The 25,063-nt window shown below is 41.9% G+C and overlaps 1 protein-coding gene across 2 annotated transcripts; it reads left to right on the top strand.

Moving 5' to 3' along the window:
* Positions 1 to 95: 95 nt before the first annotated feature.
* Positions 96 to 24,635, top strand: LOC133136564 (eyes absent homolog 1-like). Of its 2 annotated transcripts, XM_061254179.1 has the most exons (19): positions 155 to 222; positions 2,210 to 2,453; positions 7,393 to 7,462; positions 9,657 to 9,841; positions 10,197 to 10,274; positions 10,988 to 11,054; positions 11,348 to 11,490; positions 11,830 to 11,952; positions 14,033 to 14,112; positions 14,510 to 14,684; positions 15,511 to 15,656; positions 16,120 to 16,203; positions 17,486 to 17,575; positions 20,068 to 20,126; positions 20,234 to 20,394; positions 20,807 to 20,921; positions 21,103 to 21,224; positions 21,995 to 22,095; positions 23,181 to 24,635. In XM_061254179.1, exons 4-19 carry the CDS (start codon positions 9,667 to 9,669, stop codon positions 23,259 to 23,261), a joined length of 1,800 nt encoding a protein of 599 aa, XP_061110163.1. In that variant the 5' UTR covers positions 155 to 222; positions 2,210 to 2,453; positions 7,393 to 7,462; positions 9,657 to 9,666; the 3' UTR covers positions 23,262 to 24,635. The 2 variants fall into 2 exon arrangements, with proteins under 2 accessions (XP_061110162.1, XP_061110163.1); XM_061254178.1 differs by lacking the exon at positions 2,210 to 2,453 and having other exon boundaries at positions 96 to 222; positions 11,345 to 11,490; positions 11,815 to 11,952.
* Positions 24,636 to 25,063: the final 428 nt, after the last annotated feature.

A 25,063-nucleotide genomic window follows, 5' to 3' on the forward strand; every position in this document is an offset into this window, starting at 1 on the left:
ACAGCTGAATTAACCTTCAGAGCAGGAGAGCACAGGAACTGTGGCCTGTAGCTAGGCAACAGCCAATGAGTGCATTTGTACAAAACAATGCAGAAAAAGCACAGAACGAATGACATTATCCTGATTTAATGCCTGTGTAATTGGTGTAAACACAGCCATGTTTGCCTTCCCCATTTAACAAAGAGCGAGGATCTGACGTTTCCTTTCAGGACTGTGCAGCAGGTAACGTCGTGCAATCGGTAGCGTCGAAGCTTTTATTGTTTTCCAAGTTTGCGGCGCAAAAACCTGTAAAGACGAGAAGGCAGGAACACTCACGCGCTCCCGGACTGATTAAATTCGGATGTGTGTTTTTCGGGTCGCTCCTTTAAAGCGCTGTGACTTTGGACAGGAAACGGCAATGGGAAACACCTGAGGTTTGTGGGGTCAGAGTGAGTTTAAGAGCGTACAGTAACGTGGTTCTCCCCCGAAACCGTGCATGTCCGGGCCACGGAGGTATGCCTCCAGAGGTCTCTGTGAACTCAACACTGCAGTCATATAAAACATATACTGTGAAGTACGGCATAGTCATGTCCACACTTCACATGCAGTGCTGTTTATTTTATTTGAAAAGACGAAACCTAGTGACAGTAGAAAAAGAGTGATGACTTTTGGTGCTTTTCGCTGTCATTGCTAATCAACTGTGTAATGAGAGCAAAAGAGAGGACATCAGGCAAGAAACATCCAGAACACTGATCAGATCATGCCAGAACACTGGCAGCTAACCTACTGTGAGATACCACTGCTGGTGCAGGTATACAGTTTAATGTACTTACATTAAACATTTTAAATTTAAGTGATATAGATTTTAGATTTAAAATATAATGAAAATGTATCACACTGGCTAGATAGGGTGGCATAATGACATGAGTATTGTTGCAAATAGGAAGTTTGCATGTTCTCCTGGTGACCTGTCCTGGGAGTATTCCTGCCTTTCACCCAATGTATGTAGGGATAGGCTCCAGGCCCAGAGTAAGTAGTGTAGAAATGGTTGGACGGATGGATAGACACTGGGCAGATCCTGAGTGTACTGTATGCCCTGTTATTCATGGGCAGCTGTGAGAGGGGGGTGAATGCCAGGTACCCCTCCCAATAACTGCCTGGGATATTTGGCATGGTGCATTCTAACAACTGTTCTACAACCGTCGGTCGCATGGACGCTGAGTCAGTAGAACAGCGATTGACGGTGCAGCTGATTTAAATTTAGCTGAGGGAGGATTGGTGTTTATGGGGGGGGGCATACACACTATGCAGTCATTTAGGACCACGGCCATCCCTGGGCTATCCCTGTGAAGGGGTGGCTGTCAATATTGTTGGAGCTCTTTGGGGCCAAAACAACATTACTGTTTAGGGCCATCAAAATCCCAGGGCCAGCTCTGATCACTCAAATTCTTGAAAGCAATTCTTTGTAGGGTGCTGTTAATCTATTTATTTTGGGTCTTTTATCACTTGGAATGATGCTCAGCTTATGTTTTACTTTGTTTTGCTTATGCATTCATTGTATTTTCACTGCAGCCTACCGTATGTTAATTGTTAATGCTAAGAATCGAATTTAAATAAGCTTATGAAATGTTGCCTACAAATTTGGCTATATAACCACCGTCATGTGTTCATTTCTGATGTGAGCAGGTACTGGACATACAGTATGGAACTCCATGCTGTTTTGAGATATTTGCAAATATTTAATAGCTTACTGTAAATATCAACAGTAACACTATATTATTACTGTGTACTAAATATAATGGTCAAAGTACTTAGATTATTTTGTCTTTTTGAACTTCCCAAGCGCGCGCGCACACATACACTGCACAGAATTTCTTGAAGCAATTACCCTTGTTTATAACGATAATGTGACTTTTAATAGTGGCTTGAAATACTGCGCGGTGACAGCTTGGTGATTGAGGGTTCCACGCTGCCGACAAATGCTGCAGTGTCGAAATGTTTTTTTTCTGATTAATAAATTAAATTAATGCGCAGAGGACTTAAAAACGGAGTAAAAGGACGTAAAACTATAGTAAGTAGTGTAATACAGTCTCAGGAATGGAGGATGGAGGGTAGCCAAAACGTTTTCCTGTCTAAAAGACACGAATGATGCAAACCTAGAAAGTACTAATTCCCCCCCCCCCTCTCTCTCTCTCTCTCTCTCTCTCTCTCTCTCTCGTACACTCCGTAGTCACAGCCCACTGCGATAACCACTTTCCGGGGCTAGGCGCCAGCCTCCGGAGACACCGCACACGGGGACGCTAAGTGCTTTAACACTAGACAGAAATCATGCAAAGAAAAAAAGTGGATTGTACATGTAATTAATGCGTGAGTTCTACCGCAAGCAGGACTTTCCGATTCACAGTGGGGTACTGTGCTGAAGAGGACGTGGCGGAATAGACCGTTTAAAGGCGAGAAACAGAGAAAGGGATATTGTGAGTATGGGTTCTAAATATGCGAGCGCTCTAGTCGTAGTACCATTTAGTGATCGAAGTCTGTCTTCATGTATAAAATACTTTACATTCCGACTGCTTTCTCTAATATAAGGTGGACAATTATTGTTTTAATACTAGTGCGTATGTTCCAAAGGGAGCTACGATAATGAAAAGAGGGCATTTAATTTGTGTGCTTGAATGTAATGTCCACAATGTAATTTCTGTTTATTTTGTTCTCCAAAATTGTCTTGCTTTTTAAAAACTGAAGAACAAATAGTTAGTTTTAAAATCACTTTTTTTCCCCCATCATAATGTGTGATTTGGAATTAATTAATTAATACCTTGTTTGTTAAAATGTATAAAATAAAATTAAAAATTCTATTAATAGGCTTAGGCAAAATAATTCGGGATAGTTTTGTCTTCTACAACATTTGGATTAATTGGAGAATGCAGCTGAAATATTTTCATAATTTGCTTTTTTTAAATGTCCAGCTTTCTAAACAATAACCTATTGGCTAAATAATTTTTAATGAATATAAGCACTTCCATAAATAGGCCGACGCAAATTTATATTTAAAAAATATGCTAGCAATACCAGGCTTAAAATCAGTGTAAAAAGGCTTCAAAGTCTTCATACATTGCTGTTAATAAGGACACCTGACGCACATAATCCAAAACTTGGTTTCTCTCACAAATGCTGCACCAAAACGCACTGCCCGTGGTTGGATACACTTGAGAAATTGAAATATTTCCCCTAGTGCTGAAAATGCGTTTGTTTTTTACGCTTAAAAATGATACAAAGGCAAAGGAGACCCCCATTGGTCTGGGCAATATTGCTGGAGAATAGTTTCATCCAGCATAACATGGTGCAAAAATTTTGTCAGTTAATGACATTGATACAGAGAAAAGCTGTACAGTTATTGATAGTGCACGTTATCTCATTACATAACTGTCCAAAATATATTTAATTTGCGTTCAAACTGAAACGCAATATAAGGTTTGAAACTTCATTCCGGCGTTCTGAACTCTTTGGACAAGCACTGTTCAGATGTAATTGTGGGCCTGGTTTTCTTTCAGCTGGATCATCAAAAATCGGAATAGGCGCTATTACGCAGAAAATGTACTGTGCATTCATGACGTGAAAATCCATAGCAATCCCCGCTTCTTTTTCTGTGCGTAACCACTATGCTTCACACGGTATGGCATACCTAACACGTTCGTGCTCATTCATTCAATGAACTGATAATGGGTTCCACTCTTAACTTTATTTTTCGCTTTTATTATGGACATTCCGGGACTATTGTTGTTAATAGAATCATTGAAGTGCGGCAAGACCTCCACGACCAGCTATCATGGAAAGCGTTGAGTGCATATGCTCCCCGTTGCTGCCGAGGCCTCGGGCGCTCTAGTGTGCGACGACAGACGCAGCGGGCGAATGATTGCAGTTGAGCACTTCATTAGAGAGAAGCCAAAGAGGAAGAGGAACGCCGAAACCTGTCCGCTGTGCTTAGTCAGGCGGGTTGTTTACCAAATACAGAAGGGTGTTGTTTTGCGAACACAGGGATGTTTGTTTTGCGTTCCTGAATGAGAAGGATATGAGACCGGAGTGTCTGGTCTTATTTCCTTTGTAATCTAACCGTGATTAGTTCCGGAGTCAATTAAATTGCTTTGCCCATTTGCCCTTTTTGCGTTTTACATGTACATGTGTGAATTGCAATTAGATAATGGACAAATTGTTCGTAAAAGTGAATAATACAAGTTTGCATTTGACAATTTAGGTGAAAGCAGCTTTAAATATCATCACATGTCGATGATCAGTTTTCAGCAAGATGTAGATAGGGTTCCAACGATACAAACCAAAATGTTATTTAATTGTTTTTCAGATTTAATGTTAGTGGAAAGGGCATATAGGTCGGCCTGACTAATGTAATTATTAAATTTAAGTTTGCTCTTAACTTGTGTGGATACAACTACTTGTACATTGTATTCAAAAAACCTCGTACCTAAAATGTCTTGCAAAAACTCTTGTCTTCTATCCGTTCTGCGATGGGATTTCCACCCTTTTACCAATTAGAAGCTGATTCACCTCAGTATTAAATTTGATCAGTTAACATGCCTCTTTTTATGTAATTGCTTGCAATATAGCACAATATGCACAATGTGAATATGGGATTTTTATTCTTTATGGCATGAATACCTATTTTGACATGATGTAGTTAACCCAATGGTGCACAACTCTGGTCCTCGAGGGGCAGTCTGGTCTTTGTTCCAACCAATTGCCTTGTTTTTAATTTGCTGACGGCTCTATAAATTACCCTGATTCATGCCTGTACTTGAGCACAGAAAAATTATTAGGATACACTTGCAGTTGGCAGCTGTAGCCAGTACTCATTCACATGTCAAATAAGATATGATTGAGTCAATAAAATAATTAAGTTGGCGCAAAATCCTGAAACGGATTGGCCCTTGTTGTACACCCATGAGTTAACTCCTTATGTATTGCCCCTTTTCTTGACACAAGCTTAAAAATGACACACCAAAAATGGTTGCTATTCTTGAATCCTTTTGACTACAGGCATAATCCTGGTCTCCTCTGAAAGGTATTCCCTTTGGGGTTTGCTTTTCAAGAGTCAGAATTGATCCAAATATTACTAAAACAAAGTTATAGAAGCTCAAACACAGTGAAAGTGGAAGCTTTTTTCTCACTGTCAGTTTTATCTCTTTCAAACAGTAAGTCCTGTTACCATAGTGATTGAAAATTGCACCCTGAAAAAAAAGAATTAATGCAAGAAGAAACCCTCAGCGACCCAGCCTTGGGCCATGGAGACTCCAGGGGTTAAAGAGGGTAAACAATCCCTCAAAACATGGAAGGAACTGATTAAGGAAAATGAACAATTTGTTAAGATTCTTGGTGTTGCAACTGGGGTTGCAAGGAAAACCAGCATATATACAAGGCCCCATGATGCAGGATGGGAAGCACTGCTTTAATGTTTGTATCTGACTACACATTCTGCAGCATCGCACGAATGCCCTGTAAACACATTCTGCAGCATCGCACGAATGCCCTGTAAACACATTCTGCAGCATCGCACGAATGCCCTGTAAACACATTCTGCAGCATCGCACGAATGCCCTGTAAACACATTCTGCAGCATCGCACGAATGCCCTGTAAACACATTCTGCAGCATCGCACGAATGCCCTGTAAACACATTCTGCAGCATCGCACAAATGCCCTGTAAACACATTCTGCAGCATCGCACGAATGCCCTGTAAACACATTCTGCAGCATCGCACGAATGCCCTGTAAACACATTCTGCAGCATCGCACGATTGCCGTGTAAAGTGAGAAAAAAGGAAATTGTGAGGTGCAGGGGGATACCGAGACGACGAAAACATGCTTGAAATTCTTGAAAGCAATTCTTTGTAGAGTGCTGTTAATCTATTTACTTTGGGTCTTTTATCTTTTATGATTTGATTCTACTTTCAACGTTGGGCCTATTTTATACGTGTTAAAATACAAGTTGATGTGTTTACTCAAAAAAAAAAAATGTTTATCATAACTTAATATGCTGATCACTAAGTATTATAAAGTCAATTACAGGGTGTGCAGACTCCATTATGATGAGTATTAGCATCTGTATTTTAAGAATATATATGAATAGAAAGACAGTCACATGGATTGGGGACTCACAGATATTAAATTCTAAAGTGGAAAGCGTCCTTTGAGTGAGGCTTGTCCTAGACTGAATAAACGTGTGGCGACTGTTTGTAGAGTGACACACAGCACACCTCATCTCATCTGCCTTGTGTGGTGTTGTGTGGACTTGAAAGGGAAGTAAGTTCTAGGGGAATTTAAAAGGACATCAAACATGCTGAGCGTACCCTTTCTGAACAATAAACACGGAGAAGAAAGGCCTGCACAGTGATAGAAACCCACGGCTCTGCACAGCAAACGCACAGCAAACGCACAGCAAATGCACAGCAAACAACAGGCCCCTGCTCATTCATTTTACACTGCAGTTTTACTCTTTCAGTCGTAATAATGGTCTTACTTTCTTCAGTTTTTAAGATAACGGGGATAACAGAGGTGTGCTTTTGTATGTGCCATGAGGATGGGTATTAAGTTTAATCACTTAATGTGCTCGGTGTTTGTGCTTTGTGTCATCCCTTTGTTAGTTTTAAGCTTCTGTATGTGTAATTTGTGACAGTACTGTGATGTGCTCGAAGATCAGTGTTCATAACAGTAATTTGTTGTAGTTGGAGGCTGCATAGTTAAATCTCAGGTGAATAATGATGATAGTGATGATGATGATGATTATTATTATTTGTATTATTATTCTTTTTATTATTATTATTATTATTATTATTATTATTGTTATTATTGTTATTATTATTATTGCCACCAATTCAAATACCATCACTACTATACTACTACTAAAGCTACTGCTGCTACTACTACTGCTACTGGAGGTGGTGGTGGAGTTTGGGGGAGGCATGTCTCAGAGATGAAAGATGCCCTGAAGATGGGGGTGTGTCACACTTGAGTTGCTGCTTTTCAACAAGTCCATCCAGGCCAGCCACTACCCTTTCCCAGACCAAAGACCCCTCCTCCGCCCCTCCTCCTCACCTGGGCTTATCTGCTTCACTGGTTGAGTGAGGGAGGGGAAACCCTTCTCATGGCTGTCATAGGTCAAATGATGAATCACTTTTCTGTCACATAGCTCTCTATTCACTTCTCTTTCTCCTCTCTTTTCAGAGTGATGGCTCCTCTCTCTTTCTCTCTTTCTCTCTCTCTCTCTCTCTCTCTCTCTCTCTCTCACCCACACACACACACACACACACACTCACTCTCTCACACACTCTCACACACATAGAGGACAGACCACAGGGTGAGAGGAACTGAACTAAACTGGTGTCTGCCCTCTGCTTCTGTGCAGGTGAAAGTAGAATCACTGGAGGAAGCTGCACACGGTGGGAGTTCCATGTGTCTGCTCAATCCGAGTACAGGTGGGTGTGTGCTGCTTGGGGAGCTAATGAGACAGGAATGTTTTATTATTTTTGGGCTGATATGAACTGCAGATAGAGTGCAGGCAGAATCAGTTGCAGGTCCACTCTTATTTTACTTATTTTTTGTGTTTTTACATTGCTCATTTTAAGGAGTCTGTGTGTGTGTGTGTGTGTGTGTGTGTTTGCTGGAGTTTTGTTTAACTCAAAATTCAGAAAATTGATATGTGCTTTGGCAAAAAAATTTGTTGCTATTACTTATTATATGAATGAATAAGGGAAAGCTCTTCAAGACCATGTGGGCCAAAAAAAAATTGAGTGCTAAACAATTGTCACGTTTAAATAGCCAATGTACAAGGGCCATGTAGCAACTTCTGCTCTTAATTAATTAGCTCAAATTTATCTTGATCTGACATTTGTACCAGCACCACCTACAGCCACAGAATGCATGTGTATCCTCAAGATTTTACTGCACTCAAGTATAGGAGTGAACCAGCATAGTTTATAGAGCCCTGAGAAAACTGAAACTATGGTAATTGGTTGGAACAAAAAACACCATGCAGACCAGTCCCAGGGCCAGAATTGTGCACCCCTGTGTTGACGTACAGAGGCATTTTTCTTAACTCCTGACTTGTAAATAAATGCAAGGTTTCGCGTTCTTTTCATCCGATTTTCAATTGAACTCGACAAATGAGCACTATTATTTGGATGTCACAATTCAGGAAAAGTTTTGATGGAATCCAGGCCACAGTCAAAAGTTCTTTTAAGTCCACAACAGCAATTATGGACTCCAGCAGCAGAGATAATGGTTTGTTTGAATTTGCTAGTTTGCGGATGCATTGGAATGACATGGACTGGCTTTAGTATGAAAAGAGAAATTGCTGAGGACTTTGCCAAAGCAAACAAATGGCTTTGTGAATTCCTTGTCACTAAGGCAGGAGCTCCCACAGTACCCCAGGGGGTTGGGCTTTCAGTAAAGTGTATTGCGTACATGGGAATTCCTTTCCCAAAAGAGGGATATGAACGGAAAACAAAGTTGTCTGATTGATGCTTGAACCTCATTTTTCTAACCAATATGATTAAACATATACAGCTTCAGATATAGTTTTCTGTTGCACATTTGTCTTGAATTACACGGAGTTTTCGCACTTAATTGTATCTAGAGGTGTATGGTTGGGCCCTATGGTGTACAGTTGGGCCCTGTAGTGTAAGGACTGGGCCCTATGGTGTATGATTGGGCCCTATGGTGTAGTGATGGGCCCTATGGTGTACGATTGGGCCCTATGGTGTAATGATGGGGCCTATGGTGTACAGTTGGGCCCTATGGTGCAGGATTGGGCCATATAGTGTATGGTTGGACCCTATGGTGTACAGTTGGGCCCTATGGTGTACGATTGGGCCATATAGTGTATGGTTGGGCCCTATGGTGTACGATTGGGCCCTATGGTGTAGTGATGGGCCCTATGGTGTACGATTGGGCCCTATGGTGTATGGTTGGGCCCTATGGTGTACAGTTGGGCCCTATGGTGCAGGATTGGGCCATATAGTGTATGGTTGGACCCTATGGTGTACAGTTGGGCCCTATGGTATACGATTGGGCCATATAGTGTATGGTTGGGCCCTATGGTGTACGATTGGGCCCTATGGTGTAGTGATGGGCCCTATGGTGTACGATTGGGCCCTATGGTGTATGGTTGGGCCCTATGGTGTACAGTTGGGCCCTGTAGTGTAAGGACTGGCCCAATGGTCTGCTATCCAATCCTGACCATGCCAGTGTCAAGCATCCAGCATCCCGATAGGACACATGTGCTTGGCTCTACGTCAGTGAGGCTGTCTTCATTTGATCACACACTTGTGACTCCTCTGGTTAGTTGAGAGAGGACCTGCAACAGCTGATCAGGAGGTGCACTCCTGATCTCCTGACTGCACGTGCTGCAGCATGAAGGGAAGGGTGACACTTCACCCCTGTGAACACCCCTGTGCACTCTTTATCAGAGACCTCTCCTAGGACAGCACCCTTCTCTGAGCTCTTCTGAGTCTACCAGGGACCTGGCACTGGTGAGACAGGCCTACACAAGCAGTTACACATTCCAAGTTAGGGAGGAAAATCCATGTTTAGAAAATGGTCACCAGACCCTCAGGTATTTGTGTCTGTGTTCTGGCAGTGTTGAATTCCCAGTGTTGTCTGTGGCCTTAGGTCTGTGGAAATGCAGGATCTAGCCGGCCCACACATCAAGGCCTGTGGAAGCAGCAGCGAGTGTCTTGATGGTCAGAACGGCAACAGATCCCAGATCAGCGACAGATCACAGATCAGCGACAGATCCCAGATCAGTCACAGATCCCAGATCAGCGACAGCCCCACCACACCAAATGGCACAGAAGGTGAAGCTCTTGCTCCTGATGATTTTTTGTAATGTTGAATTGCTGTGTTACTGTAAAATGTATTTATTTATTTAACTCAATGCCTATTATTTCTTAATATATCGTGTCAAAGACTGTTATAAAACCAATGATGGCATAAGATAAGTGTTCTAATAATATCAATGAGCATACAGATAAAAATGTATAACACATACAGTAATCATATGGGTGCATGCTTTATTATGCTTTATTTAAAATAAAATAAAAAGATTTAGAATTATTTTAAATCATTTAAAAAAGGGGATATAGTTATATAAAATGGCCACAATTAATTTTGTGGCGTGTTGGTAAGGGTGTGACCTCTTTCCATTCACAGGTAAGGAGCCAATGAGCAGTCGCAACATCATCGTCACCTTGGCCACAGAGCAGCGTCAGGACAGTCTGTCAGGATCAGGTGAGAGGAATGTGGATGGCCTCCAGCTGTCAATCACAGCGAGCATTATCGATGGAGCCAATGACCTCCGACCTCTGCACACCGACCATGGCAACCCGTGATTACCATTCTATAGTAAAAGATAAACGTTGACCAACAGGAACAATTTGTCTCTCTTTTCTTGAATCTGCAGTGTACAGTGCCAAACATATCAAATGACATCAGTCTTGTATTACATGGATTTTTGTGCAAGTTTATCTCTGTTACCAGGAAATGGCACAATAAAATGCTAAAATGGCAGCAAAAGCAAATCTTGCACAGCAGGACACAAGCCATGATGGAGCACCAGAGATTATTTTGAATTGTACAATATTTTTGCAAAGTTGGCTGCCAAACATATTTCTTGGTATTGCACATCACTAAAAAAGCATCTGTCAGGTAGAAAGCCCTCAAACTTTATTTTGAAGAATAAATAGCGTGTGTTTTGAAGGAGTGAGGAGCTTTCTTCAAACATGTAGCATGTACAGTATCTCAGTTCCATCGTGCCCTTTCAATACTCCACATGGTTCTGCCTATTTCCCTTCTGATCTTGGTCGGTTGAGTAATAATGCACCGTAATGCCGCTTAATTAGTTTAATTGAAATCCAGAAGTTGTGCTGGGGGAAACAGGTTTTATTTAATGCATGGTTTAAATATGTGCTGCTTACCTTTCCTTGCCCTTCCTCTCCCCTTAGAAACTGAGAACAGTGGCTTCAGCCCAAGACAAACACAGCAGTTTCCTCCTCAGATTCACTCCTCAAAGTAAGTCTCATTTCATTTCTCTCTGAAAAAATAAGCATTGGCCCAACTTCATTTGGAGCGCTAATCAGATCCTTCTGTTTCAGCTAATTCTGTTAGCTTTGATGTCCACAGCTTGTGTTTCCTCAAATCTCCTGCAATTATTGCCTTATAAAAAAATGTTTCAACATTATTTTCTGGCTAACATTATTTTAGTAACTATATCAGTAATTTTATTTCAGTATTTTGTCAGTATGTTTCAAAAATGAAAAATGAAATGAAAAATAATATTTTTTGCCTTCTTTATGGAACAGTAGGCCCTACCCTCATATTGTTCCTACTCCATCATCCCAAACAATGGCCGTGTATGGGCAGGCCCAGTACCCCACAGCAATCCCGCCGACTCCGGCATACCCCAGCTATTCTCCACAGGGCCAGGCCTACGGGCTCCCCAGTTATGGTAACGTATGAATGCTAGCAACGGCATTTCTGTTACATCCTCACTCTTCTTGCACCTACTATGGCACTAAGCATTATGTTATATGAGTTTATATTATTATTCATAATATAGGATTAATTAATTAATTATTTAATTAATATTATTAAAAATACAACTGAATATTGTATCACATTGTTCCTGAAACATAATTCTCCCTGAATTTAAAATGGAAGGTTACGTGCAATGCATTGTATCTTCACATTTGTTATGTGAATTACTTATTTTGTGTGGTTGTTTTAATAAAGACTTCTTGTCATTGAGATCTGATATCACTAACTGGTTTAGGTCCGTTATGGGCAGGCATAAAAACAGAGGGCGGCCCGTCACAAACCACGTCCCCGGGACAAACTGGCCTCTTAGGCTATGGTTCCAGCTTCAGCACACCCCAGACAGGACAGGCTCCCTACAGCTATCAGATGCAAGGTAAGGATTACCCCTTCTTCACAGCATATAGGGAAACCGATGTCCCATTTATTGAGTAACTTTTGTCATCAGAAGGTAGAAAGGATGCCCAGGAAAGGAGGTGTATGGGAAGCCAGTCTGCTCCCAGCTCTACAGTGTGTTAGATGTATACTGAGCCAGTCTGGTTCCAGTTCTACAGTGTGAAAGAGGTATACTGAGCCAGTCTGGTTCCAGCTCTAGAGTGTGTTAGAGGTAGACTGAGCCAGTCTGGTTCCAGCTCTAGAGTGTGTTAAGAGGTATACTGAGCCAGTCTGGTTCCAGATTTATAGTGTGAAAGAGGTATACTGAGCCAGTCTGGTTCCAGCTCTAGAGTGTGTTAGAGGTATACTGAGCCAGTCTGGTTCCAGCTCTAGAGTGTGTTAAGAGGTATACTGAGCCAGTCTGGTTCCAGATTTATAGTGTGAAAGAGGTATACTGAGCCAGTCTGGTTCCAGCTCTAGAGTGTGTTAGAGGTATACTGAGCCAGTCTGGTTCCAGCTCTAGAGTGTGTTAAGAGGTATACTGAGCCAGTCTGGTTCCAGATTTATAGTGTGAAAGAGGTATACTGAGCCAGTCTGGTTCCAGCTCTACAGTGTGTTAGAGGTATACTGAGCCAGTCTGGTTCCATCTCTACAGTGGAAAGTGGGTATGGGTCACTTGCAGAGTTCTTGGCTGTTGTTTACGTCTGTAATTGGGCAGATTTGGGTTTCCTGGGAAGCCCCAGGGGAGCGCTCTGTACACCCCTCACCACCTCCATCTCTTGCCCTCAGTATGAGGCACGGGTCTGTTCCCTGCGGTCAGGGGAAGTGCAGACTGATTCCAGCTTCTCTATGTTTACTTCCCTGGCTGAAGGCTCATGACCCTGTGAACACTGCAAACAAAAATATGCAAATAGAGTGAGCAGACAGAACGTGGTTTGTCCAAATTCAGACAAACAATGGTGCTTATTTCCTCTGAGAGATGACTTTGGGCATTGTGACCAGTCACAAGACAAGTCACTCATTTGGAGTTGAATAATGATAATAATACATAAATACATAACTGTAGACTTTGCTACAATTTGCTACATAAATGCAAGTGAGTGCTTGTTTTTACTTGATTCTACATAACCAAGTAAGCAGGCTTTGTTAATGTACACAGCCAATAACAGGTTGAATTAGAGTGTCAGTAAAGGTTTGTAGTTTTCTTTAACCATTGCACCAGATTGTCATGCTTCGAGTCAGTGAAGTCACACAATGAAATCTGTTTTATAAAATAGTGTTTCTTTAGATGCACACTAAACTCTTAACTAAACTCTTGTTTTTCTTTTCTTTTTTGGCCAACTGTAATGTGTATCTTCAGAAGGATGAATTTATGAAGTCTGGGAAACTATTTGTGTTTTTTTAATAAAATGTATTTTATTTTTACTTTTCATGGAAAATAAACAAAGCTTGAACGTAAGTAAACAGCAAAAGGCTGAATTATCTGTGAAGCCAATGACGACATTCTGTTGCTGTTTGATGTTGTCTTTAAATAACTTCTGTTGATCTTAAACCAACATTGTTACAGCAAATATATATCTCAGTGTCTTAGATGGAGTAAAAAAATGTATATGCAAGAGGTTTTATAAGCTTTGATTGTAACTACAAGATCATGATGCTCTTACCTTCTAATCAGAATGATGATGTTGGTTTATCATCCCGTGAGATGCTTTCCTATAGTTTATAGTTTAAGAGGTTAGATTACTTTCATTAAAACCTGTCATGGATGTTAAATGCTTGACTTAGTCCTCTAGCTTAAACCTCAATCAAAACCATGGCCATCCAACCATCAAGCAGTCTCTTACTTTGGTTATTTACTTTGCAGTGACTTCCGAGTGCAGCGACTTCAAACTTTTCCACCCCAATTTTTTTAATACTACACCCTGTCTTTATGTGCTCTCGTGACAATTACTGTGTGTTTCCTGTTGTTTAACTGCTGAACCATGTTGGTTGTTGTGTCCATGTGTTTGTGATGCTTTGTTCTTCATGTGGCTCTTGTTCAGGCCTCTAAATTGTGTTGTGTACTGTCTCTCCTCTTGCAGGGGGAAGTTTTTCAGCATCGGGACTGTGCTCTGGAAACAGCTACCTCTCAAACTCAGCTGGATTCAACGGTGCACAGCAGGTGGCCATCCTTCGCTTTTGTGTTTCTACTGCATTTCATTGCACTGTATTTAATAAACCTTTTCATGCAGCCAAAAGCAAAGCCGCAAAGTTTAGTCAGATACAGATTAGGACTATACAAAGCAAGATGCGTTTACACCTTAAGTTTGGTGCTTTTAGTGCTGGGAAAAGGTTTCATCGTTCATAAATCTTATCTGATGTTGGAGAAGAGCGTGGCTGGGCGTTACTGCAGTCCCCTGTTTGTAAAAAAAGGAAAGAAAGAAAGTTAAAAAAGAATGTGTTCCAGATGTATGACGCAGGGGTTTTCATGTGTTTGCGTTTGTGTGTTCAGACCCCATGCCGGAGAGTAGCAGGTCAGAGGGGGGTAATCTCATGTTCTATTGCCCCCGTTTCCTCAGGACTACCCCTCGTACTCCACCTTCAGCCAGGGCCAGTACTCCCACTATTACAGCAGTGGCTCCTACTCCTCCCCCTACGTCAGCAGCCCCACCACCCCGTCCTCCACCTCCACCTTCAGCCTGCAGGACCCCACGCCTGCCACCAACGGCCAGGCCTCCACAGACGCCCGCCCAGGTATGGCCCCACCCAAAACACCTTCACGCTGATTCTGATGATGGTGACAGCGATTGAGTATTGTGATGACAATTATAATTTAGAGATCACACTGATGATGGAGATGGTTATATTATACGGTGATGATACGTTTAATGATGATAGTAATGATGACAATGGCTACTGATGGTTAATGATGATTTTGATGTTGATGACCATTTTAATGATGGTTACTCTTACACAGAGATCTTGTGTATTCTTTCAACTGTCACTAATGTTGCTGTTGAAATATCACAAGAGGCCTGCTCTCCATTTGTTCTGTGTAGTTGACACCTGGCTGGCACCGTGGCTTCCCTGTTTAACCTGTATTACATCTGCACTGTCTCCTGCCCTTTGGTGACATTTCAACATCTCCAACATAATTAGAGCGGCGTCTGCTTTGTCTAGGCTCACAAAGGGAAGCCAGGTTATGTGTTCATGACTCCTCAGTATGAGCAAACGCATACAGCCATGCTCCTGCTGCACTTTCCCAGGCAAAGGAAACGATGGAAAGTCTTTTGACAAAAGACGATAAAAAGATAACACAGTACAGTAATAAAACTGCATGGCGTTTTATAAAAGTTCAGCTTCTACTATGGCTGATGTGAATATTTAGGGAAAGTATTTGATATTTACTATGTTGTTTTGTATAATAATAATAATAATAATAGTGTATTTATATCTTGTCCCTCCCATGACCCAGCAATGGGCCGCAGCGCACACTTGGTGTAGGGTGAGAGTTTCCATTTTGTCACTTTTTATGTTCATGTTATTATTCTTATTTGTATTTTTATCTTCTGCATTTTAGCGAGCGAGTACAGCGTAATCCAAAGTCCATCCACTCGCATAACCGACTCGGATTTGGATCAAATAGGGCGAACTGCGGATGGAAAATCACGCGGGCGGGGTCGGAGGATCAACAACCCGTCTCCATCTCTGGACCTTTCCCTGGAGGTAGGACCGCAGGTTCTGTGCCTCCCATCCACCATCCAGGGCCCCATCAGAACTCTGTGTGGCCCAAACATCTTTAAAGGCCACCTCTTTAGAAGAACAGTCTCTGAAAAGCTTGCAGTATTACTGACAATGAAAGAGTTTGTAATGAAATGTGAAGCTTTGAATGAAACTGAATATAAGATATACCTTCAAAGGTAATGATGAATTCATTACAATGACTGGTGATCAGGGCTGTTAAACCATCCTTAAATGTCAGGACTGGTTCATGACCGCATTAATGTGAATGGTGAAATTGGGTTGGTGGTGCATAATGATAGTTATTTACTCCTAGCCTTCTATATGACAAATATCCCCCCCCCCCCCCCCCCCCTCCCCCACTTCCAGGTGTACTGGGGTAGTTGTTGAGGTACAGTTGTCTGGCAGTGGTGCAAAGTGCATTGTGGGACGGGTTTATCTTTCACAGCGCGTGTTCATTTGGGACCTGGACGAGACGCTCATCGTTTTCCACTCTCTCCTCACCGGCTCGTACGCCAACAGATTTGGAAGAGTGAGTGAAACCGCACTGCGCCAACAGAACCCATCGACGTGCAGAACAGAACACACGTCTGTTTAAAGCACGCTTTTTAATTGTTTGAAGTTTGTACCCTCACAAACATCTGTCCCCTGAATATTGTGGAAATGTTTATAAAGTGTCTGTACTGTATGAATTCTGGCAGTGCACTTTTTAAAAAGAAAAAAAATACTGTTTCATATTTTGCATTTTTATAGTGATATGACAGCAGAGAGGTTGTGTGTGTTCTAGTGTATAGTTCTACTTCTGGAGACATTTTGGAGGTAAACTAAAGGACTTTGACTGGCTGTAAACTCAAAGAGGCTCCCTTGTCTCTTTGGGAGTCTGTGTTTTTGTAGGGGATAGCGGGTAGGACACAGCTGCTGTGTAAGGTCTCTTTTCCTCCATACGCAGTTTGTATAATTCTTCTTAGGTTAAAGCTGTCATTGCCACTCCAACTGAGGAGGCCAAAGAGCCGCTTACATACACGCAATTATTCACACTGCACTTGTAAATCAAAAATGAACCACGATATTGATATACACACATAGATTGATACACACACACACACACACACACACCTAGCGTCCTGGAGGGCTGCAGTATCAGCTGCTTCTGGGTGTGTTTGGAGAACCTCCTGTTTCCTGTTTCATCTTCATAATCAATCCTAGAGGGATGTTCAGTCAACTGTGGTACATTTTGTATGTAACTTTGAGGCAGAAGAAAGTATTTTTTAATAACACAGTAGTTTATTTTATTTGGTCAGACTAGTCTGGAAGTAATTTTCTGTTCTCTGTGATGATGAAGGCTTTGAATCTCCAAAATGAGATGTATAAAAATGAATCTAAATCAACTCCATTGTAGCTGTTTAACTGAAAGTGGCTTTTGGAGGTGTGACCTTTTGGAAAGGAATGTTGTTGAATGACCTGTGGGGGAAATATGTTTAATCTTGTGAATGGGCTAACATTTGTTGAACTACTCTAGCAATTATGTAATTTTATGGCCAGTTAAACATAATTTCCTTTAAATGTACTCATCTTAGGATGGTTAAAATGCTACTATTCCTTAAATTATGCAGATTTTTAAGGAATAGATTAAAAGAGAAACAATAAAATTTTATATTTGACTTGAAATTTCTTGTTCTGTTGATTTCCTTCTTCTTACAGAGTATTGTTTCTTGCTCCACTTGTCATATGTGTAGATGCTGTTTGCCCAAATACGTAAAGAAATTTTGTATTCATGGTTGTTTATTTTCTTGTAATTGTGTTTTTTTTCTCAGGATCCGCCAACCTCTGTGTCGTTAGGACTCAGGATGGAAGAAATGATCTTTAACCTGGCTGACACGCATCTATTCTTCAATGATTTAGAAGTAAGTTTATGGTTGTCAGGTTGCATTGATTAGCCTATCAGTTGTTGGGGTATTATTTTGTGACCAGATACATAGAGCCATTACAGCCATGAATATAACCATATAACCAGGAGCATGTCTCATGCAAAGGGCATCTCCTGCTACTGCCCAGTGCCCCAGATCTTACCTTACTAGAGTGCCCCCTGGTCCTGGTACACAAGCACTATGCTAAGTAGCAGTTCCGTTTTTCCAGGAAGAGCTCCTTCCAAGTATTAACCAACCCGTCTCAGCTTCAGCTGTTTGAGTGAGAATGGTACTGGGTGCTATGGCCGGTTGTCTGAAGGCCCTATCAAGGTTTGTCTCATGCTTAGCAAGCATGAGGCTGGTTTCATGGTTTTAAGTTTCTGCCTGAATAAATGTGGAAAACGTAGGTGGAGCACCATAGCGGTTTTTCACTCCAAGCGTGTTCACGTTTATATGTTTGTAAAGTAACCGTAGCCTTTAGCTGCTCCCTGCTGCGCAGACATGCTGCCTTCCCTGCACACAGCTACACGGCTGCTCTGCTGTTCAGTCACGCACTTTCTCTATCTGAGCTCTTTTCAGGCACCGTGACCCCGTTGCCGTAGATATTTGGCCATGAAGGGGGCACTTTAAGAAAAGGGACATGGACTCTGGCAGGGACTTTGTGTGGTATCGGTTTCATGTAGCGATTCAGTGTCTGGGGAGAACAAAATGGAGGAACCTGTAAAGCAGGAAGTGAGGTCTGCTTACCGCAACCTTTGAAATGTGCATGGGAGCACAGAGCAGTCAAGTCAAACAAGTTTTTTTGGGGTAGATAATGATTATAAATACTATTACGATAATCTTATGGGAGCATTCAACCTTACTTTAGTTTAGTGACAGATTTAGTGACAAATTGAAGTATATATATTTTCAGTGTAGCACAGAACCTTCTCCAAATATATATATATTTAGAATTCTTCAAATGAGTTTTTGAACCAACTTCATTAGTTGAGTTCTGAAATGATCAAAGTGCAAAGAGCTGGATAAGATAAAAAAATGTTCAGTCTCAGAAACAGGGCAGAAGAGAAATACATTTCTGGTCCTATTTTCCTCTGTGAAACAATATGTTCTAGTTTTTCTGGTTTCCATGTTTTTCCTTTATTAGGGCTTCAATTGAGGCCAGGGACCTACAGTATATGGGTTACAGACTGTAAATAACTGTCTCCAGGGAGAATTGGGAGAAAGAGAGCTTTGTTTATTGCAGATTGTGCTTGCTTTGTTTCTGGGAGGGCACAGTAGGAAAAGGCCATAGTGGCCCTGTAGCTGATGTTGGAAATTGTTTTCCCCGAAGTATGAGAGACAATGACTTACACAGGGACACTCAAATTATTACCTTTACATTTTTACGATTAAAAACCACTGTAAACCACAGCATTCTGCTTACGCCAGTGTCAGGTGAGGTGCTACAACAATGACTCCTGAACCAGATTTTAGATCAGTCATTTTGAAAGACTGTCTGGTCATCATACGGTACATGCATCACAATTTTTTTTTAAAGCTCTCAAAACTATTTACATTTTTATTTTATCATTTTTTCACAATAACTATGGCTTCATTTAATAGCCATCAATTTAAATGGCAGGATTAACACAGGATGACAGTAATAAATCATTTCCTTTCTGGAATTAAAAAAAGAAAATCTGTACCTCATTTGAACACATGCACAAGAGAGTTGTTGGAATTTGATAGATATTTTATAGATATTTTTGAGATATAGTGGAATTTAAAAATAAAATATCTGTGTTGTACATCATCATTTTTTTCCCAAATTGAACTGTTGGAAGCGATGCGTTCTAACATTGTGTACTTTTAAGGAATTGGGAGTGGGGGAAGGGGGAGGGGAAACGTGACCCCTATAAAGGATAAACTAATAACAGATTGCCTGGCCTCATCCTGAAGAATGCTATCGGTGTGTGGCAGCAATCAGGGGTCATTCACTGGCGGTTAGCATCAGGTTCAATTTTTCCTCTGTTACATTTTGCAGAAGGTCTGGTTTGTGTTACTGTGGATATGTGCAAATTCCCTCTGAGCTACAGGATGGGAGGGGGAAAACAGGGGGGGGGGTGCCCCAACTGCCTCTAAATGGAGTGCAGAATCTGCACCCACCCCCTCCGCCATACAATTTCACCGGGTTCTGCGGTGCTTCTCTCCAACATTATACTTTTCAGAAAAACAGCTACTTTACCTTTTAACAGAATTCAAATTCAATGATGATGGAACAGACTCATCTATGATTTGTTCATGGTAATAGTTAAGAAATTAAAATGAATAAGCTGTTTCTGGATCAGTTTCTGGGAGGCAAAATGCTTTTTTTAGACATCGCCCAGTACTGAGTGGCTGTTGGCAGTTGGGAGGTTGTTGAAGGTGGTTGAGCAGACACCTGTGTATATAGAGAAAGGGAGAGAGAGTGAGAGATATGTCAATGTTCATTTTTGTCTTTTTTCTTTTAGGACTGTGACCAGGTCCATATCGACGATGTGTCCTCAGATGATAATGGCCAAGATCTGAGGTAATGTTTCTGTCTAATCTGTATTGATGAGTATTTTGGCTCAGAGTCGGGGTGTGGCACACAGAATGCACTCTCTGACTCCATCTCTGTCTCCTCTTCCTAAACAGCACATACAACTTCAGCTCGGACGGCTTTCAAACTGCAGCCAGTGGCGCCAGCCTCAGTTTGGCCTCGGGAGTGAGGGGAGGGGTGGACTGGATGAGAAAGCTGGCCTTCCGCTACCGACGAGTAAAAGAACTTTACACCTCGTACAAAAGCAACATCGGAGGTAAACCTTACCCTAGACCCTATCATACACTCACACCACCTCAAGAAAACTCCCCTTTACATCACATACGGAAACACATGCATGTTTGACCCAACCTTCCCAACACACACCTACACACACCCACATGCTGTATGTGCAGACACACCCACACACTGGCACGCACGCACATACACACTCACACACCCACATGCAGTCACTCACCACGCACACATACACCCACACACACCCACACAAAATACACTCACATGCATTGACACACCACGCACACATACAACCACACACATACACACGCACACACACACCTCAGGAAAACTGCCCTAGACTCCCGTGCAGCTTTTGAATTTTTATTTTTCTTTCACCACAAGTTGAAGGTACACAGCAGAGAATGTTCCAGCTTGTGGCTGTTTTTCAGGTCTGCTGGGTCCAGCCAAAGGGGAGGCGTGGCTGCAGCTGAGAGCTGAAATCGAAGCTCTGACCGACTCCTGGTTGACACTGGCACTGAAGGCCCTGACACTAATCCATTCAAGGTCGAGAACTGAGAATCACTCGCTTGAACAAACTCATTCTCCATGTTTTTCTCTTCGCATTTCTGATAAAAGGATAAATTAGAAACATATAATTAAGGTTTTGGGACTTCTTATCCTATTTATGGAAAAGAAGTGACAAACAAGATTGTTGAACTTAATTTTAAAAAACTTTCTCCTCCAGGGCAAACTGTGTGAATATTTTAGTGACCACGACACAGCTGATCCCAGCCCTGTCGAAAGTCCTGCTCTATGGGCTGGGAACTGCCTTTCCAATCGAAAACATCTACAGCGCCACCAAAATCGGTAGGCCCATTTCTGGTTCCTGTGGTGCCGAAGGGTGTGGCTCATTACGGCTCTGATGCCGGTATTGGGAAGAGGGGTTGTGTTGAGGGGCAAGATTTGGGGCTTTGATCTTTTCTACTGGATAATTTTTTCTGAATTAGTGTAAGTCAGGTGGCACGGATGGTGCAGTGGGTAGCACTGCCGCCTCACAGCAAGGAGGTCCTGGGTTCGAATCCCCGTCGGCCAGGGCTTCTCTGTGCGGAGTTTGCATGTTCTCCCCGTTTCTGCGTGGGTTTCCTCCGGGTACTCTGGTTTCCTCCCACAGTCCAAAGACATGCAGGTTAGGATTGGAGAGTCTAAATTGCCCATAGGTATGAGTGTGTGAGTGAATAGTGTGTGTGCCCTGCGATGGACTGGCGACCTGTCCAGGGTGTATTCCTGCCTTTCGCCCAATGTATGCTGGGATAGGCTCCAGCCCCCTGCGACCCTGTTCAGGATAAGCGGGTTCAGATAATGGATGGATGGATGGATAGTGTAAGTCAGTACACTAAATTGCACAGCCGTTAGTAAAATCCATAAATCATTACTGGATGAAACCTGCTTAAATGGTTACTCAGTAAAGAATACACCACTAAACCATTTCCAATCTCTTCGCAATTACATCGAACAAAAGCCCACATGCTTGTACTGTGATGTCTTGTGGATCATACCAAATAAGCTTGTAATTTTGGGACACAGAGGGAAATGTAATTAACTTTTGGATGCACTCAGGCTGGTCGATGTCTCTGCAGGAAAAGAAAGCTGCTTTGAGCGGGTGATCCACAGGTTTGGGAGAAAAGCCGTTTACATCGCCGTTGGAGATGGTGCCGAGGAGGAGCAGGGTTCAAAAAAGGTAAACAAAGAGAAACAAGCTGAATCCCCCCCCCCCCCCCCCATTTAATGTGAGAACCGTCGCCAGTGCTTTTAGTTTCATCACTCTCCACATTCCAGATGACTATCGCAGGCGTGTTTGAGCTGGAACTGAGTGACGTGCCACGCCTCAAACAGAACGTCCAGTGAGATGATGGAATGGCTTAATTATACCCCAACTGTGCACAGCAATTTAGAGTTGCGTAAATAAGCATAACATTAGACAAAAGAACATTTCTGTCACGTCAAAGGCAACCTGCCCATGAGCACAATGTGTTTTTAAGAGGCTTTAGTCTTTGTTTTTGAAATGGCTGTATTTGCTGCATTGACATGCATATTAGAACAGCATCAACACTGGGGCGTGGTGTGGATTGTCCTTTGATATTGGGCCAGTCCTGTGTTTTTCCCCTTTTGTTGCTCAAATAAAGATTAAAAATACCTGCTGTCTCCTGACTGAAACTGTTGAGTTCAGCTTTGTAGTAGAAAGAACTGCCTTTGGAATAAACTGCAAAAAAGCACATACATTACAATTATTTAACTGATGCTTTTATCCAAAGTGACTTACAGTTGATTAGACTAAGCAGGGGCCAATCCCTCCTGGAGCAATGTGGGGTTAAGGGGCACAATAGCTGCATAGATCGTACTGTGGCTATACTGGGGCTTGAACCACCAACCTTCCAGGTCACAGTGAAGCACCATAGCCACTAGGCCATAGGCTGCCATACAAACATACATTGAGTTTATACCATATCAGCAAACAGTGCCTTCTGTATATTTTGAGGCGTTCCTCAAAACCAAAACGCAATTGCTGGTTGGTGCCTTGCATGGCAGCCAATCGCTGTTTTTATGTATCAATGGGTGAATGAGAAGCATCAATTGTACAGCGCTTTGGATAAAGGTGCTATATAAATGCTAACCATTTTCCAATCTACAATTAATTGTTCTCTGTGTAAAGTATTCTTATAAAGGGAATCTCGTTTTGCCTGAAGGTCTCTAGGGGTCAACTGGCTGTTCACTCAGCTGGGATTGGCACCTCTAGTCTCACTGTGTTCTGTCTCTGTGTCCCAGCATAACATGCCGTTCTGGAGGATCTCCAGCCATTCGGATCTGGTGGCGCTCCACCACGCCCTGGAGCTTGATTACCTATAGCGCCGTGGCAACAATCTCCAACCTTCTTCTAACCTGGGAGCCTGTCCCTCAACAACTGCGGAATCAATCTCATAACCTCCTGATCTCCTTTCAGTCCCCATGGCTACCAAAGTGATAGCTTGGTCCATTTCCTTTCATCTGAGTGCAGGAGAGACTCTTATTGGGGAGATGGGTTCACATAACGGGTACACCCACACTACTAGGCCCCGTGGTGACTCCAGATCCCACTCCTTTTTTGTCCCAAATGGTGGAGGAGTATCCAGCAGCCCTCTTGGAGGACCTGATCAATCTGGCACCAGAGTGCTCTCAGAGAAACTGCCAGAGCCATTTTGTAGCTCTGTTCTCCTGTCCTGTCCAAGGCCTGGCCGTAGAGGAACCAGGGTGCGTGACCTTCGTGTCTGTGAAGCCACCCTGTGAATCCAGTGAATCCCTGTGGCACCACAGCCCATGAGTCCTGCATCTGTGAACTTTCTTCTGTAAAGACAGTGTTGCCCCTTTTCAGTACAGAAACCCCAATGAACCTATGAATTTATTTCATATATTATTTTTAAAGTAATTTAATTGTAACGAATATTATTTGCCTTGGCAAAATGTTAGTGTACAGAAGAGGTATTTGTGTATTTGTACATTTTTAGGCACTGGAGTATTGATGAACTGCTTGGGTAAAGTGAATGCTGTTAGACAATTTTTTCTGAAGTCAATACCGCTTGTATACAATGCCTAAGGGTGGTAAGTTCATATTTGTATTGTTCATTGTATACAGACATTTGAATCTGGATTTTTGTGAAACTTCGCAATGAAGTGCAAATATGTGACATGTCAATCTTTATTTTGTTTTGATTAAAGCAAATCTCTCATAAAAATGTTTTGTGTGGAAGGTGTGTAACATACGTCTTCCATATTCCCCTCTCCTCCCACCTCATGGCCAGTCAGTGGTTCCTGTCCCCCAGTGTGGGAATCTCAGATTTTACTAATTCACTGAGTTCAACCTTTTTTTGGTGACACCAGAAATCACTGCATTGGGAAGGCAATATGGGGGGTGCTGAAACGTCTGTGAGAGAGACACTTGCTGACATTAGGTTGTTGACATTTTTTAAATATGATTTTGCGCCATATCTTCCCAATTTTGACTGTCCTGTTGTACTTTTTACAGTACCAGTATTCTAATACATCCTCCACCACTATCAACTCAGGAGAGCACAAACAAGCAATATTTTAGGGCTTTATACATTGTTGGTAGGTCAAGGTTACTTTTTGATTTTATTTTTGAAACTCCCATTTTTTTAAAACTATTTTTTACTGGTAAATGACAGAATATTATACTGGTAAGTGACACAATTAATGTCATGCACAGTAATGTTCTGTATACACAAAGTAGACGTTTTTTAGTTTTTTGTGGGAAGGGGGGGTGGGGGCATTTAATAAATTAATAAAGTGTAAAGAAAAATACAGTATATCTACAGTTTGGTGATAGAAATTTGATTACAAATAGTGGTATTTATAAATGCTGTAATTTTGTACAGAAATAATAAATGATGGAATGTTTTCATACAAGAATTAATTCTTTTTTTCATCATTTTTGAGATTGCTGTCCCTCTCAAATTCCCTTAACGTGTCAAAATGTATTATTGAAGAAGCCAATGAACTTTGAACCAAGTGTTGCATAACTGAAATGGGTCTAAACGATATTACACAAGTGTCAGTCTAATAGCCACAGGGAGCGCAGCTAGGAAGCTTTGAAAATATGCATGGGCCCCCGTTTCATGGTGGAGCTGGTCAAACCAAATGTAGGACATTTAGTT

The sequence above is a fragment of the Conger conger genome, chromosome 9, assembly GCF_963514075.1.
Source record: "Conger conger chromosome 9, fConCon1.1, whole genome shotgun sequence".
Taxonomy (NCBI): Eukaryota; Metazoa; Chordata; class Actinopteri; order Anguilliformes; family Congridae; genus Conger; species Conger conger.

Excerpts from the sequence above, each read along its gene's own strand:
- LOC133136564 (XM_061254178.1), top strand. The coding sequence starts at position 9,667 with ATGCAGGATCTAGCCGGCCCACACATCAAGGCCTGTGGAAGCAGCAGC. Across the intron at positions 11,055-11,344 it reads CCTCAGATTCACTCCTCAAA|TAGGCCCTACCCTCATATTG; the intron begins GTAAGTCTCATT and ends TTTATGGAACAG. Across the intron at positions 14,685-15,510 it reads CTCCACAGACGCCCGCCCAG|CGAGCGAGTACAGCGTAATC; the intron begins GTATGGCCCCAC and ends TCTGCATTTTAG.